This window comes from Mercenaria mercenaria, chromosome 11, assembly GCF_021730395.1.
Source record: "Mercenaria mercenaria strain notata chromosome 11, MADL_Memer_1, whole genome shotgun sequence".
NCBI lineage: Eukaryota > Metazoa > Mollusca > Bivalvia > Venerida > Veneridae > Mercenaria > Mercenaria mercenaria.
Window position 1 is genome coordinate 63267164 of NC_069371.1, and position 17403 is coordinate 63284566.

General features: G+C 33.5%; 1 protein-coding gene and 1 long non-coding RNA gene across 2 annotated transcripts; one reads left to right on the plus strand and one right to left on the minus strand.

Annotated features, from left to right (window-relative positions):
* Positions 1-395: 395 nt before the first annotated feature.
* On the minus strand, positions 396-17098 carry LOC128546798 (dehydrogenase/reductase SDR family member 9-like). The gene is made up of 5 exons (XM_053518145.1): positions 16748-17098; positions 2228-2345; positions 1874-2037; positions 1460-1562; positions 396-510 (listed from the first exon to the last, which is right to left on the minus strand). The coding sequence occupies exons 1-5, from the start codon at positions 17067-17069 to the stop codon at positions 396-398; spliced, it is 822 nt and encodes a 273-aa protein (XP_053374120.1). The 5' UTR covers positions 17070-17098.
* Positions 4060-8661, plus strand: LOC128546613 (uncharacterized). The gene is made up of 5 exons (XR_008366095.1): positions 4060-4336; positions 4799-4921; positions 7137-7229; positions 7426-7509; positions 8553-8661. It is a non-coding gene; the product is annotated as an uncharacterized LOC128546613 (long non-coding RNA).
* Positions 17099-17403: the final 305 nt, after the last annotated feature.

Consider the following 17403-nt stretch of genomic DNA (forward strand, 5'->3'; position numbering starts at 1 on the left):
TTCATATCATGATAAGATATGAAATTTAAACATACCCTAACATATGACTAATGAAAACTGTTAAAAAACTGTGTTGTTGACAACAACGATAGAGTTCCTGTAATTACAAACGCGAAATGAAAATAAGAAATCTCAGTTTCTTTAAGTGTTCCAGATAATCAGAAGGTGATTATTATTGAAATCTTTGTAGTTCTAGGATACATCAATGTTGTTATATGATAGGCTATATTTGAGATTTACAGCAAATGTTGTTTCATTATTATTCCATTGTATTCATAAATCTGTTTTGGTCCAGAGGTTATTTTGATCACGTGATCCCCCACAGTGATATTGATGCTCGTAAAACAAAGATGATTGTTAGATAAAAATATCTGTAGATTGTTAGGAGAATACTTCTACTCCTTATTTATATCCACTCCACTAAATTTATCAATGATGAAATCACTTGCACATTCAGGAAGCAGCCACAATGCCCGCATAAAATAATTTGCGTCTTTGCCAACCAGATATCTGTAAATAAAATACAAATCTATATTTTATTATTAACAATGTGTATTCATTAGCTGTATATATATATATATATATATATATATTTTTTTTTTTTTTTTTTTTTTGTCACGATGCGATTGATCGATTGTTTGACCGATTGGTTAAGCATCTAATTATATAATACATCATCACCATTATGCAAAGTCAGATATTCCAAACATTTCAAACTATGGTTATATAAATGTATTCTATTGTTCACAAAGACATCATTCAAACGCACTTTCAATTAAATGTGCCACTTCATGAGAAAACCACAATTTGCATTTGTGACCAGCATGGATCAAGACCAGCCTGCGCATTTGCGCAGTCTGATCAGGATCAATACTGTTCGCTTTCAAAGCCTACCGCAATTAGAGAAACCATCAGCGAACAGCATGGATCAAGGCCAGCCTGCACAGGCTGGTCAGGATGAATGCTGGTTGCAAATGCACTACGGTGGTTTCCTCATTGTGAGACTCAAATTGCTAATTAGCTAACCGATTTGTTTATATCAGTTTCTCTTAGCCCAGTTGCGATGGTATGGGGATAAATTTCAATCGTTCTCGAACTTGCTTCCTGGGAAAATCAGTAATGGTGTCGTATAGAGCGATGTTGCCGTGGACCCTGTTGGATTCAAACACACGACCTCCTAGCTCAGTGTCCGAAACCTTAAACGCTAGGCCACATCACCTGCTAACAGTTTTACACTCTTATATGCTCCCCGTTGTAAAAACTGTATCAGTTCTCTAGAAAGTGCATATGGGTAGGATGTTTGTGTCGAAAGTAATATTTTTTTCACAGTGAGCTATTTAGTGTAATAGAACTAATGACGATAGATCGTTTTAAATGATGTTATTAAAGATAAAAAGCGACAGACAAAAGACCCTGAAAGATATAGTTTACTGATCATGAAGACAATGTTATCTTTTACCTTTTCAATGGATACCTAGCGATAATGGCATGTATGTAGGCGTCGATAACCTCATTGAATTTAATGGAGGCATGAGAAGTGTCCTTTATGAACCTTGCCAGACCTTCAATGCAATATTCAGAAATTTGAACGGTTTTAAAAAATGACTTAAACATGTGAATCATGCCGAAAGTTTCGTTCGGCAATGAGAAGTGTTAATGTTATCACAAGTCCTAAACTAATATTGAGGTTTTGAATGAAGTTTGGTTTTGATTATCAACCAGTCTGAAGAAAATATGGCAGCTTCACAAATATCAACTATTTGTAAGAAATAACGACGCAAAAATGTTTTAAATTAACGGAACGTTCTGAATTCTTGAAACGATTAATGCAATGTTGTACTTAAAAGATTAAAATATAAAGAAATTTAAGTACTTTTGCTAATGTAATCTTCTCGCAGTTTCCCCTTTATTTCTTTTGGCAAGCTGTTAACTTTATTGTCTAGTCTTTTTAATTGAGCACTTGGATCAAGAATTCCCGTCTTAAATGCTCCAGGCTCAACTATGCATACCTTTACCCCTGTTCTGTAAAGTTCCCGTCTGTAATATAATTGGATATTTGGTATGTTAAAAAAAGCTATGTGATATCACCGTCAATTGAAGAATGGAGACATTTCCGAAAAATAATTTAAAAAAAAACTGTTAAACTGAAACAAAAATCGTATTCAAAATTCAATACTGTCAGATGTTGTATGAGTATATAAATTCTTGACCACGACCTATGATTTACCTGAGTACATCAGAAAATGCTTCCACACAATGCTTTGAAACGACGTACGTAGCCGGACCAGCTGCAAAACGACCCACCACACTTGATGCATTCACAATACGACCATGTTCTTTCAATACTAGCGGCAAAAGCGTTTGTTACCATAGCAACACCATAAAAATTAACTGCTAACACGGTTTCAAAAATCTTGTCTAGTTTGCCAGATGCACTGCCCTGCTGTTCAAGAACTCCAGCGTTATTAATTACAGCCCAAAGTCCTGAAAGAACATACAAAAAACACAAATAAATAGTGACATATTTTGCCTTTCATGGCCGCCTGCATCACCAAAGCAGCTAATATGACTAATAATGTTGAAGTCATCAAAACGAAATTACGTTGACGTCATATCGTCGTGAATTTAAGCGAACATATATGCACTAGAAATAACGCTTTTCAAATTTTGTCAAGCCCGCCCGCTTAGCTCAATAGGTAAGAGCGTTGGTCTACGGATCTCGAGGTCGCGAGTTCGATCCTCGGGCGGGGCGTATGTTCTCCGTGACTAATTGATGAACGACATTGTGTTGATATCATTAGTCCTCGACCTCTGATTCATGTGGGGAAGTTGGCAGTTACTTGCGGAGAACAGGTTTGTACTGGTACAGAATCCAGGAACACTGGTTAGGTTAACTGCTCGCCGTTACATGACTGAATACTGTTGAAAAACGGCGTTAAACCCAAAACAAACAAACAAACAAATCAAATTTTGTCAAATGTTTTACTTAATAGCACGCTTAAAACGGAATACCACTTTGCACAAAATGAACCCTCCTACAAGAAGCATTACCATTTCCGGTTCTGGCGTGTATACCATGCATGCGTAAAGAAGAAATTCTGACAATTTGATCAAATTGTGTATACACTCGAGCAATTACACATCGTTCGAAATAATTTCAAGAGACATTCTGAAACACTCGGACAGTTACACGTCGTTCGAAATGATTTCACGAGGGTTGAGGTTGCGCGCTCGTGAATTATTACAGCCAAACGTATAACAGCCCGTTGTGTTTTAATAATACTAAATCACGGTTTTGCATTTAAATAATTTTAGATGAGTTTGTTTACGTAAGAATAGGAAACTGTTCTATTTTCAATAATGCAATGATACAATTTAGTCCGGACAAATTTTTATAACATTCTCTTTGCATTCTCGCCTCTAACAAAATAAGTATTTAGTTGTTCTTAAGGTACATTCTATAGCCAAAATATCGACATTTTAGTGCTTGTCTTTACAACCATTTTGCGAATTTTTACTGAAGAATTACATAATTTGATGGCTGAAATGCCTATTGAAAATGATTTAGCTCTCCTTTGAAGTATATATCTTGAAAAACAAATGCCAACTTGTACCCGAAAATCGGACAGAAGACAGAAAAAAATATTTTTAGGCGGTCATATTTTTTCAAAATCGACAGCTGCTACATTCAGCATTATTCTGCCTAAAATTGTGACCAAAACGTACTAGATATATATCTACTTCCTGCGAGCAATCAATTTTAAATAAATTTGATGAAGAGTGTCTTTTATAGTCGATAATTTCAGATAATTTTTATTTTCTCTTTTTTTCATGCAGACATCATCATTTCACAACTAATTTGAGATAAACATGCGTATCTATGACAAAAATCCATACTATCATTACATGGGCAATACACATAAAAGTCAGATTTTATTTTAAGTCAGTTCAATTTTATTTTTAGAAACGGTTGCAGTCACAAAGTAATTGACAGAATAAAATGTAACTTTCAGCATATTTTTTCACACAAAAATGTGTTAGTGCGTAGAAACGTGATCAGGCTGAGCACATGGCCTTATGGATTTCATGATTTTCGGCGCTTAACGTGAAAACAGTTAAAGCACAGGATTCACAAACATTAAATTTATGCTTAAATCTATATGCGATACATTATGCATATAATTATAATTCACGATAATATCGCATATGGAAGTAGATCTAACTGGAATAAATTTGGACTATTTCCTTCGGAAGTTTACAGGACTGTCCTGTCAAAAGGCCTCCCTCGTGTTTACATATTTTGACAGGTCGAGTTGTTCTGGGACTAGGAACAATGGTAAGTACAAAATTATATAGATTTATATAAATCAATTATTTTTGCAACGAGTTCAAAGTAAGGTTGATTATCAGTCGACTCTATTTCAAGATCTGAGAATGATTTGCCTATTTTTGTATCACTGCCACCATAGATTATCATTAGATCCACTGGTAGATCTACAACAAATCATTCTCAGATCTTGAAATAGAGTCGCTGCAGAATTAACGCATTGTTTCATAGATAGTGAATCGATCAGAATAGACAGAATAGATCATTGTGACTTTGTCATAGAAAAAAAACGTTGATGTACTTTTTGCATTCGAATTGACATAATTTGAACATAGACTCTGCATTTATGCCATAAAATATGTCTGATCGGACGTGCTGAATCATCCGGCAAAAGCCATCAATATTTTTAAAGTAACATTAATTAGAATCAAGGTCTACTGTGCATTTTAATCCTTCATGTGTTTGTTTCAGATGAATGAATACCTGCACCATGGAAACAATGTCATTTGCAAACTTTTTGAACTTGTGCTGGGCGTTCACATTGACATTTCTTGTTCAACAGGAATACATGATGTCGACCAACAGTACAGCTAGGTAAATGTCAATGTTCTATATATATTCTACAATAATTTCGTAAAAAAAAAGAACAATGTCTATAAGTAAGCCAAAGAAAGGACACCTCTGCACAGCTGACATGGTCAAGGGTCTGAATGAAGCATGATCATGCACCAAAATATCAACAAATTTATACATTTATACAATGGAATGAAATAACATACAGTAGGCCTATATTACAGCAAGATGTGATTAATAAATAGTATCATAATTATTTATTTTACATGGCATGCATGAATTGTTCAACTTCATAAAACAACTGTGCTGTAGGCCTACAGAATCAGCATAAAGAAATGAAGCTACATGAGTGTTTTTTAAGATACATTATCCACACTTGTCAGATTCCATATATAATGCTGATTTCCTTATATGGGTGGTTTTCAAAATAATGAAGCTTTTTCTTCTTTTTCACCTTACTTTAATTCAGTTCAGTTTTAGAATGTGTTTTGGGGCAAATCATATCCAAATCAATGTATTCAAGAAATGTGTGCAATTTCAGATGAATGGCTCAAGCATTTTTAAAGTTATGTTAAATTATATAGATCTAGCTAATTTTGTCCCCTCTGCACCAAAAGTGTGACATTTTGCATGAAGGATAGTTTTCAACTGGTTTTACTTTTTCAAACCAAACTCAGTGTTTACAGCTTTGGCTTTTCTTAAATGAAATCTAAACTTGCAACATTTAAAACAAAATACTTCTTTTCATTAACTACATTTTATTCTTACCAATAGTTCATGTCTTGTGATGAAAACCCCTTCATAAAAAAAATAGTGATACATTTAAAAGTTGAACACTACAATTTCATAACCCCATTACTTTTCTTAAGTCATAATGTTTTTCTAAGATCTTTATCCTTACAGCTTTGAAGACACCTTATGATTTTATTGTTTTGTAAGTATTCTTTAAATAAAATGGGTTTTACTTTATTTCTCCTGTTACAATGGTTACAAAAGCAGCTTTCAGTTTCACATATTAAGCCAAAGTGATGTCCCTGTGCACCTTTTTTTTGACATTCATCAGTTATCATAGCATTTATACTGTAATATGTTGTGGCAGTTCTATATTCTTAGCAGTGTGTAAGTTAAATGCAGGCATTACTTGATAATTAAGCATTATATAAGAATCCCAGGACAATTTAAATTTTATTTTTGCATTTTTTCTCAAGTTGGTAATTTTCAGGTTTAAAAGGGGAAACATCAATTTAATTAAAGTTTACCTACATATGTAAATATTCAGTACCTAGTATTGTGTAGTTGGAAGAATTTTACTTACTATGAACATATTCCATGAATATATATTTTGCTGCCATTTGTCCCCTGTGCATCTTCTTAAAATTAGTAGCATTATAAAGATGCATGGTATTTTGTCATTTTTCTACTCTGAATAAGCAGTGCATGTAAACTAAGTGATTTCAATGTGTTAATTGTGTTTAAAGTCACTTATTTCTCATTTAAAGCATTACATGTTGCTGAATTTTCCAGTTTGTGTTGCGAAAATTTTCAGTTTTGTAGTTATTTTGTGGAATAAAATAATTGTTCAATAGACTTTTGTCTCAAGATGATCACCATTAATCTTGTTTTGAACAGAAAGAATAATACTTAATGAATATTACACTGATTTTTAGTATGTGTCCCCTGTGCATCTCTTAAAAATCACCAGACATTTTTGAAATTTGGAATGTGGTTTATAAACCTGCAAAAAAATGAGAAAAAAAAGTTTTATAATAATATGTTAATTATTTTTCATTCAGCAACAACTTTTCTAGGTAAAATTTTATTTTTATGTCAGATTTGTGCAGAAAGGGTGATTTTAAAAACCAAGGTCTACAAACATTTATTAAATAAGTTTCAAACTATACACAAACACCTATTCATATATGTTGAAAAACATTTACTGTTATACATATTTCCTTGTCATAAAACACTGCAATATTTATCACCCATCATACTGGAAATTCTCTGAACTTATGAACTGAAGGCTGTTCAAAATATTATCTGATTGGTATTTCTCAACACTTTCCCAAAGTTGTATATTTCCTTGAAATTTGAATTATTTGCTATCATAAAAAATATGTGACCACCAAAAGAAATAGGTTTGAATTTCCAACCCCTATGTCACACTTCTGCTTCATTATTTTGAAAACCACCAATATGTTTCCTCATAGTTTTTTATACTATACTATACTTATTTCAGATGAAGATATAAATTTATTCAAAGAAATAATGGGACAATGAATGCTAAAATTGCCAAGAAGAAGACTGCCAATTTACACACCATTTTATACAGGTAGGTGTTTAAAAGTGTTTTGAAAATAGATATGGCATTCAGCACTTATTTTACAAACTATAATAACTGATTTTAGAATTATGTACATTTAAATTGTTTTTAATGTGAAGTGTCAGAAATTTATAGAGAAATCACAGTTAATTATAAAAGAAAAATTTATGTATATATAAATGTACATGTTGGGCTTTTTTTTTAGTTACAGTATGATATGGAGAACAAAATGCCTCAATGCAGCCAGTTCTGGAGCTTTGGCTAGACTATGAACAGTAGACATCAAAAGGTACAGGATAGTTTAGAGCTGCATTTATGTAATTTTTGTATGTATTAAATTACTATTTATCAGTTCAAATGAAACTTGGTACATCAGCATGAAGTGGACAGGCACATATTGTCAGGACTATCAAATTTGATTATTTGTTTCTTCAGTTATTATGTCATTTTCTTTTTCAAACTGTCATATCATAGCTTCCTTCATACGTTTTGCATTAAAACTCTCTTTCTGCAGATTCCATCATATTCAAATGGATCATGGTATACTTCATGGCCAAGCAGCAGAATTATACACATACTATTATAATAGTGGATTTTACATCTGATGACAGTTTTCTAAAGTTATGGTCCTTTTAGAATCTTGAATTAAATGAAAGAGTTACAGTTTCTTTTCTTTTGTTCTTTATGTACTCAGCTCCTCCCCCACTTTCTATCCAATGCCCTTGAAACTTGTAATACACTTTTACCTTAAATATAAATTAAGGCCTTTATCTATTTTAGCCTAAAATCTAAATTTGGAGTGTTATGCCCCTTTTTATATTATAAAAATTATATTTCATCTCCTACAGTTTCATACTGTGTCACAGTGCAAAAGTAAGTGATATGAAATTATCAACTGAGTAGGCATGCACATATTGCAAGACTTCATTTTCAGGTACTTTTTATTGAGTGATGTCCGTTAGAATATCACAAATACACTTGTACATAGTGTATGCCTACTCACTGTTTCAAAACAATTCATAAGAATTTAGTATACATTATGGACATGAAGTGATCATGTGCCTATATATAGTGTTAGTTGAAAATGGAATGCATGAAGACATACAGACAAATATATATCATCTGTTTGAATTCAGAGCTGTATTTCTTAGTCTTTATTATTTGTGTAAGGTACTGTTTTTCCACTTCTTAATGACATTTTCTTGATAATGTCTGTCAGACTGATAATATTATAATTGTAAGATTTTACATTCTAAAAGTTTGTGTTTTATGAACATATAAAACATGTTAAGTTTATACTAGTGTAAAAATGGCTAAATGTTTTCATTTCAGATGATCATCTGAAGGGCCACAATTGTTTAAAGCACTGGTCAACAAAAACTGAACTATCTGATGGATCATACATCTGCAGAATGTACTACCATATTTCCAGAATCAAGAATAGAAATATCAAGTATTAGAGAGGAAAGAAAAGTATGCATCATGTGTGAAGAAACTGCCTAAGAATAATTTGCAAAATACATTGAAATCAAACATTTGCTAATTGCATAAGGAAGTTAAGAAAGGTGTACTCTTCTGGAATAAATGTGTCCAGTGCAAACATTTCTTTTCCAATTTTGTGAGCATAATTCTGAATAAAAATTGCAACATGGCTACAGGGATAATACAAAAGGTTTAATCTTATTTCCAAACACATTAGGGGAATCAGAGAAGAAATATCAAGAATTAGGGAAAAAGAAATAATTGTCATGAATGAAGAACTTGCTTTTTATTACTTTACAAAATACTTTTTATCCTCACAACTGTTAATGATATGATGAATATGAAAGTTAAAAGTGTGGACTTTGATTAATCTTCAACTTCTCTGAGAATAGTTCTTCATAAAAATTGTAACTTTATAAAATAGTAGTGTAAGACTTTCATACTTGTTTTATAGAAAATGTTTCTTGATGTTTCAGTGTAAGTTTGCTAGACCCAGACCATTAGCTCCTAAGTCAAGGTTGCACTTAGATGTCAAAGGTTAAAAGGGTCTGTTTCTGTCTGGTCAATAACTGCCATACATAAAGGGATTTTGGAATTATTCGGCATAAATGTTCACCATAAAGAGACAACGTGTTATGGCAAGACCCAACCCCTTTTTCCAGGTCAAGGTCACACTTAGAGGTCAAAGGTTAATAGAGTCTTTTTGGTGTCTGGTCAATAACTCTGCGATCATGAAGGGGACTTTTAGATAACTTGGCATAAAAGTTCACCATAATGAAACCAGGTGTCATGCCCAAGACCAAGACCCCTAGCTCGAAGGTCACACTTGGAGGCCAAAGGTCAGATACAAAAATGACTTTGTCCGTAGCATTTCTTGTTCATGCTATTACTGTAAACTTCTATTCTATTAACCCTTATCATGCTGAACATGATTTATTCTGTCTTTGCGACCAGTGTAGATCATGATCAGCCTGCACATCCATGCAGTCTGATGATGATCAGTACTGTTCGACATTCAGTCAGTATATTTTTGGTAAGCATCCCGTTTAACAGTTAATGGTACTGTCCAAATTGAACAAGAGCACCGCCTTGCGGGTGCTGACGCTCATCTGATTTTTTTTGTATAATAGAAATATTGTCCTACCCATGATTTTCTAAGTCTAAAAAGGGCCATCATTCTTGCAAAAAGCAGTCCAAAAGGGGCAATAATTATTGCAAAAAGCAGGATGGAGTTATGTTGCTTGCTGTACAGGGTCAGCTTATGATGGTGAACAAGTGTTGCAAGTTTCAAAGCAATAGCTTTGATAGTTTAAGAGAAAAAGTTGACCTAAACATAAAACTTAACCAAGAAATCTGATATTTTCTAAGTCCAAAAGGGGCCATAAATCTTGCAAAAAGCAGGATGGAGTTATGTTTCTTGCTGTACAGGGTCTGCTAATGATGGTGAACAAGTATTCCAAGTTTCAAAGCAATAGCTTTGATAGTTTAGGAGAAAAGCTGACCTAAACATAAAACTTAACCAAGAAATCTGATAATTTTCTAAGTACAAAAGGGGCCTATAAATCTTGCAAAAAGCAAGATGGAGTTATGTTTCTTGCTATACAGGGTCAGCTTATGATGGTGAACAAGTCTTCCAAGTTTCAAAGCAATAGCTTTGATAGTTTAGGAGAAAAGCTGACCTAAACATAAAACTTAACCAGGCAACGCCGACGCCGACGCCAACACCGACGCCGACGCCGACGCCGACAACCGCTCAAGTGATGACAATAACTCATCATTTTTTTTCAAAAAATCAGATGAGCTAAAAATGGACAAGTTCATTATAGAAACTCAGCAGGGTAAGGGTTAATATTAGCCCTAGGAGAAAATTGGGACTACTTTTCTGTAGTACAACACGCATGTTACATCCAATTTTTGATGTATTTTGACGTAAGGCTGCCTGATAAGTACTTTTGTGTGGACTTAGATTTTTTTCAGATTAACTTCTCTTTGTTGTCACTATAAACAATATATAGACAACTTTTTATAATTGACGTTAGGGAGAAATCAAGACCATTTTTAGCTCCACTATTCGGAGAATAGGGGGGTCATACTACTCGCCCCGGCGTCGGCGTTACCCTTCTTGGTTCAAGTTTTTCGGCAACCTTTGGTTTTCTGTCATATCTTTGTTACTATTGCTTGTATCTTACTGTAACTTCACATAAACATTGTCCAGTATACAAACAATATATTTGTAGGGGCTGAGCCCATTATACCCAAGGTCAGGGTCACCAAGGTGTTATACTTAGATTATTTTTAAGGTTAAAGTTTTTCGGCAACATTTGTTTTTCTGTCATATCTTTGTTACTATTGCTTATAATCGTACTGTAACTTCACGTAAACATTGTCCAGTATACAAAACAAAGTATGTATAGGGCTGAGCCCATTATACCCAGGTCAAGGTCACCAAGCTGTTATACTTGGGTTATTTTAAGGTTAAAGTTTTCGGCAACCTTTGTTTTCTGTCATTTCTTTGTTACTATTGCTTATATCGTACTGTAACTTCACATAAACATTGTCCAATATGCAAAGAAAGTGTGTGTAGGGGCTGAGCCCATTATACCAAGGTCAAGGTCACCATGGTGTTATACTTAGGTTATTTTTAAGGTTAAAGTCTTTCGGCAACCTTTGTTTTTTGTCATATCTTTGTTAATATTGCTTATATCTTACTGTAACTTCACATAAACATTGTCCAGTATCAAACAAAATTTGTATAGGGGCTGAGCCTATTATACCCAAGGTCAAGGTCACAAAGGTGTTATACTTAGGTTATTTTTAAGGTTAAAGTTTTTCGGCAACCTTTGTTTTTCTGTCATATCTTTGTTACTTTTGCTTATATCATACTGTAAGTTCAACTTTGTCCAGGCATACAGACAAAGTATGTGTAAGGACTGGGCCCTATTATACCCAAGGTCAAGGTCACCAAAGAGTTATACATAGAATTTTTCATGTTATTTTTTCCGAAAGCTTTGTTTATAGACATATCTTTGCTATTTTAAAAGATAATGACTTGAAAATTAAAAGTATTTGTTTTGATCATCTGCATGTGTGGCTACATACCCCATAACTCTAATTGTGTTTTTGATAGAATTATGCCCCTTTTGTACTTAAACTTTTTTGCAATCTTCGCGTCTCTGAATACTACTTTAATGCAATATAAGATAAAGACTTGAAACTTTAAATGTATCTTTATCATCATCATCTGATGTGTGGTAACAATCCCCATAACTCTCATTTTGTATTTTTGACCAAATTATGCCCCTTTTATACTTAAATTTTTACAAACTTTGTTTTCTGGACATAAATTTGGTGCTATATAAGATAATGACTTGAAACTCAAAATATATCTTTATCATCATCATCTGCATGTGTTGTAACATCCTAATAACTCAGATTTGTGTATTTGATGGAATTATGCCCTTGGTGTATCTTCCTTTTTAAAGTAGAGGTCTCTTATTCAGACATATATTCATTTTACTGTCATACCCCCGAATAATGGAGCGCGCTGTCTTACGGACAGCTCTTGTTCTGTGTTACTTTCAAATTTTAGGTGTATTTTAAGGTAACTCTTCTGGTAAGGAGTTTTTTGTAGACTTAAAAAATAAAAACTTACTTCCTTTAGTTGCTACTATATAAAACGAATTATTCTTGAAACTTTTTACGTGTTGTTAGAATTGGATATGTCATTGTTTTGGCTTTCTGTCTTACCAAACTTATAGTTTTGTATAGAAAATGTTTATTATTCATCTTTCTGACGAGCATATATTTAACATCCTGGCACTCTGTTTTTATTTTGTTCATGCCAAGATGCTGTATTGGCATACAGTATGTATGATGAAAATGTCATTAGGCAGGGGACGTTGCTAACTCTGTTACAAATTTCTTGTAGTTGTTTTTCTGGAGTTGTTGCCCTATTTGATCTTGAACTAATTCATCACATCGTGAACTTGTGAACTTAAGTCGAACAAATCCATCCAACTGAATTGAAAACTGGTATACATCAGAAGCATGAAATGAATATGTACATGTTGCCCTGACTTTTATGATCGATTATTTTGTCTGGAGTTGTGGCCCTTCTTTAACGACGGATGACAACTACATGTAGTTTCCTTCTCTTCGTTTCAAATAAAACTTGTTAAGCATCATGAACATTATGTAGACATGCGCATTTGTTTCTTGTTCAGTTGTTTAACTTTTATATATTTTCCTTAATAACATTATTGACCCGTCGTTTATTATAAGTTATTGAATGAAACATTTTTTGTCGACATCATTTTAGTTCGCTTTGCAACCTCCGTGAAGGAATATTGTCAAACTATACCGATAAGGGGAAGAGTTTGCTTCCTTTTGTAGCACAACTGTCTATGCATTATTGTGCCTTGCTCATATACATAACACTTTTATTTGTGTGAACATGCATGACTTTGTTATACTGCAAAATAAAACAGTCATCATTGATTACTTTACTTGTCGTCACTTTCATCCTTTTTATCGTAAATAGCACAGTCATACACAGAAGATGCTGTATACTAAACATATTTTCTCAAAATTCAGACCAAAAATTCTATCAGATGCCACCATTACATAACTATATTTCAAACTTTTGCAGGGGGAGAACACCCTGACTCCTACTCACGCTGGGAGCTATGTGTCTCGCTGGTGACACATTCTTTCTAAACTGTTGCCTCGCTGCATCAAATAAAGGCATTTCTGGATCCGGACTAGCCTGGGAAGCCGTTGACAATAATTGTCAGAAGAAATCTTACCTACATTAAAGATCCAACTTAAATTGTGCCAATTAATGTTAATTGGCGTTCATCCAAGTTTCTGATATTGTCAATTTGCAGGTAGAAAAATGGTTTTGAAATTGTCAGACTGGATTCCCAGGCTAGATGTCGGACCTGCCCTTAAGTATGATAAAGGCCTCTAAGGTCGATGTCGGAAGAGGGATCTAGCAAAGTTTTACAACATTTAAGCTTATCAAACGACGTCGGCAGAGATTATGAAGTTGTTCTGTTGTCAGGCTTAAGATGCAAGCATACTTAAACTCCAAAACGAAAGCCGTTTTTGTACAATAAAACTCCATCAAATTTGAATAAATAGTTCAAATGGTTATGAATTTCGTACAGTAATCATTTCTGCGTACAGACTGAAGTATTACCATTAGTGGATTCATAGCGGAGGTCGTGTGGGGAGGGGGGTGGGGGGGGGGTGGTCACCGGGGCGCTCCCGCCCCTAAAATCGCCGGAGCATAGGTAATTTGTTTTATGTTCTGGGTAAAATAATTGCAAAATATACATTTTTCTCGCTCGCTACGCTTGGATACATAATTTATCTTTTATTCTGACTGAAGAATATGAAATATGCATTCTTTCTCGCTCGCTACGCTCGCACTAATGATTAATCTTTTGTTCCGGCTGAAAAATATGCATATTTTTTCTCGCTTACTACGCTCGAAAACTTAATTTGTTTTCTGTTCTGGGTTAAACATAAAAAAATGCATCTTTATCTCTTTCTCACAGGTAAGTTGTGTTACTTGTTTTTTTTTTTTTTTTTTTTTTTTTTTTATTGAGGGAAAAATGCATTTTTTTTTCTCGCTCCCTATGCTGGCATATTTAAAATCTGACAGTTTGCGTGAGCTCCAAAAAAAACTTTTTATTTTAGTCCTAGATAAACCCTCTCCATGAAAATCCTCAAAAAACGAACGGCTAAGAAATTCCGAGATACTCGCGCAAGAATAAGTCTGACAATTCATAAGACGTGACTATAATTAGCATGTTATTTGTGTTGATTTTGTCACAAAACCTGTCCTTTGTCAATAACAAATAAAGTACCCCAGAACGCCCAGAATGCACCAAATGGATCCATTATTTTCATAGTTTTAGGGGGAATCATGCCCCCGGACCCCGCTATTTGCTCTAGTCTTCAAATATTTTACGCCCTCTCTTACACCAAATACTGTACCCGCCCCTGAGGAAGTCAAAATTTTTTAAAAACGTTATGGATGTAAGACTTTTTTTTACAAAGTTTGGAACGATAACGCTTTTATCATATTAAGTAGACCGGTTGAAAAAATGTTGGATATTTCAATGAATCAGATATTCTAGATTTCATTTCAGGTTGTAGAATATTTTGAAAAAAAAAATTGATTATTCTTCGAATACTTTTTGACTGTACTATCAGAATAGTGTTATTGGATCTATAAAATCTGCCGAGAATGATAAATCGGGATAAAGAACTCTCCCTTCAGGTAAACGGCGTGAAGAAGACTATCCTTTTTTTATATTTGGCGGGAATCGAGCACATTTCACGTGCAATATTAGTATTTTATTGTAACAAAAAAGTAGTCCGTCATGTCAACAAAAAACACGATGAAAACAATCGTCTGAAGCATTTTAAAGTATATTTTCAATCGTAAATTGTCAGCCTTTTAGAAAAGTTTGGGTATTTAAAGGGTGGCAGGAACTAGATACATGTCTTGTCTGTCTATTAATACATTTTAAATGGACTCGCGTGTATTTTGAAGCAACCCTTGATTTTGAAAAAACATGACCAATTTTGTTATCAAATTCGTCGTCGTACGACTTATGAAAAAGTCGTAGTCGTAGTTTGATTATCTAGTCGCATACTTCGTTCCAAGACGAATCTATTGGTGTATACTTTTTATGACTTTTGTCCAGTAACAAACCCGCCAATCTTAATTATTTAGACCTACTATTTTTCCGATAGAATGAACCTTAATTAGAATAAGATCACGGCGATAAGGGTAATTAGGTAAATAGATAATGAAGTACCATGGTAACGTTTATTCAAATATTTTCATTTATTTGCGATCGCGCGATTATAAAAATCTTTTTATTCAAGTGTTACCTTACTGTGGCTGCTTAATGATTTACGAACAGAAGTATTTCTTTTCTTTTTTATTTTCTTTTTTATTTTTTTTTTTTTTCATTTATTAACTTACCAAGTCTTTTAAAAATTCTGTCAAATTGAATGATGGGCCGGATCATTTTAGAAATCTAGCAGGTTGTAGGTCAAATTATTGAGTGAAATATGTTGTCGTGAATATCAGCTAAAGCCAGTAGGAATGACCATGCATATATACAAATTTAAAAGCGAGTTTAACCTTTTCAAATGATGTATTGCGCTTTAAAGTAATATAAGGACTATAACATCAATTTTGAAGATTTAAATCTTTAAATAGTGTGTTCATGTATTTAATACCAAAACCTTACATGATCAGTACACGTATTTTGTTAAACTTTACATTGATATATATGTGATTTAACAGATCTTAACAGTTCACTGCACTTGGCTGCATATATAACAAGTATAACGATAGGTCAATCGATATGTTACTACAATTAAATAGAACAACATATGAATGGTTAATAGTATTGTGTACATATCTGATACATTTCTTCTTCTCCTTCTTCTGTTTTGTCAAGTATTATGTGTATAGTGGACGCAACTTGACCCCGATGGTTGACCTTTGCATTATAATACATGATAAGGCACAACCTATTATTGAAAAGGAGTGTACGTAAAACACGAGCTGCACGAGAAAAAGGAAATAAAAATTTGCGTAAATATAAATTAGTGTATTGGAAAGTTTTAACGGATAAAATGTAAGTAAATATACTTTGATACTGCACTGTATACAGACTAATTCCATATAAATATACACGGCTACCCTAAGCACCCTTGATTTCTACAATGAAATAATCGATATGAATAATCAGCCTAAGGTCAACCATCGCGGTCAAGTTGCGACTACTATAATAGATCTATATCCATCTAGTTCATACATATACAACGATACGGATTCAACAAACGGTCTTAAACACACGTTTTAGAATCCGAAGTGGCGACAGTGACGCGCCTAAAGTCAATTGATCTCGTATCCTTTATGAGTAGAAGTTGTCGCCTTTATCAGGGAAACATGTTATTTTCTGTTAGAAAATAAGAACAAATTTCTTATCGTAAACATTACATAATTCATTTACCTTTATCTTCAGGTAGTTTTCTTTTAACTGTTTCCAACATTTGTTCAATACTTGCATCTTTTGAAACGTCTACTTGTATAGCTGTCATATTCCGCGAACATTCTTCGGTCAACTGCGTAACTGCCTTGCTTGTAAAACAGCCAGCAAAAACATGGAACTGCATGGCGTCCAGCCTTTTAGCAAGCATGTTTCCAAACCCCGTATCGCATCCAGTAACGACAACATAGCGCTGATCAAAGCTACTGATCTTTAACTTTCTCACTAATCTTTCTATGAATAAGGACACCAGAACAATAAACAAAATAACCCAGTATATATCCATATTTTTTTTAAATAGGTTTCTTTACTCAATGTTTTACATACGCAACAGTAATTTCACCATGCGTAACGTTTAATACACTGACCTGTTTAAAAAAAAGGTTAATATAAACAGTTTATGTGTAACTATAGATACATGTATAGTCACTTCAGAAAACGCGTCAATTGAACAGACAAATATGTACAAGTCTGTCATTCATTTAAGTGAACCAGATACTTATAAAGAAATTTTGGTATAGTAATTACGGACACATCATTACCATAGTAACGAATAGTATGCTTATCTGTATCAATTTTAAGTCATCAGCATGTTTATATTTATCAGCTCAACTTCAAAG

Bases quoted from the DNA above. Each gene is read 5' to 3' on its own strand.
- LOC128546798 (XM_053518145.1), bottom strand. From the start codon at position 17,069: ATGGATATATACTGGGTTATTTTGTTTATTGTTCTGGTGTCCTTATTC. The intron at 2,346-16,747 runs GTAAATGAATTA...TTTTGCCGCTAG, and splicing joins AAAACTACCTGAAGATAAAG to TATTGAAAGAACATGGTCGT. The intron at 2,038-2,227 runs GTAAATCATAGG...ATTATATTACAG, and splicing joins GCATTTTCTGATGTACTCAG to ACGGGAACTTTACAGAACAG.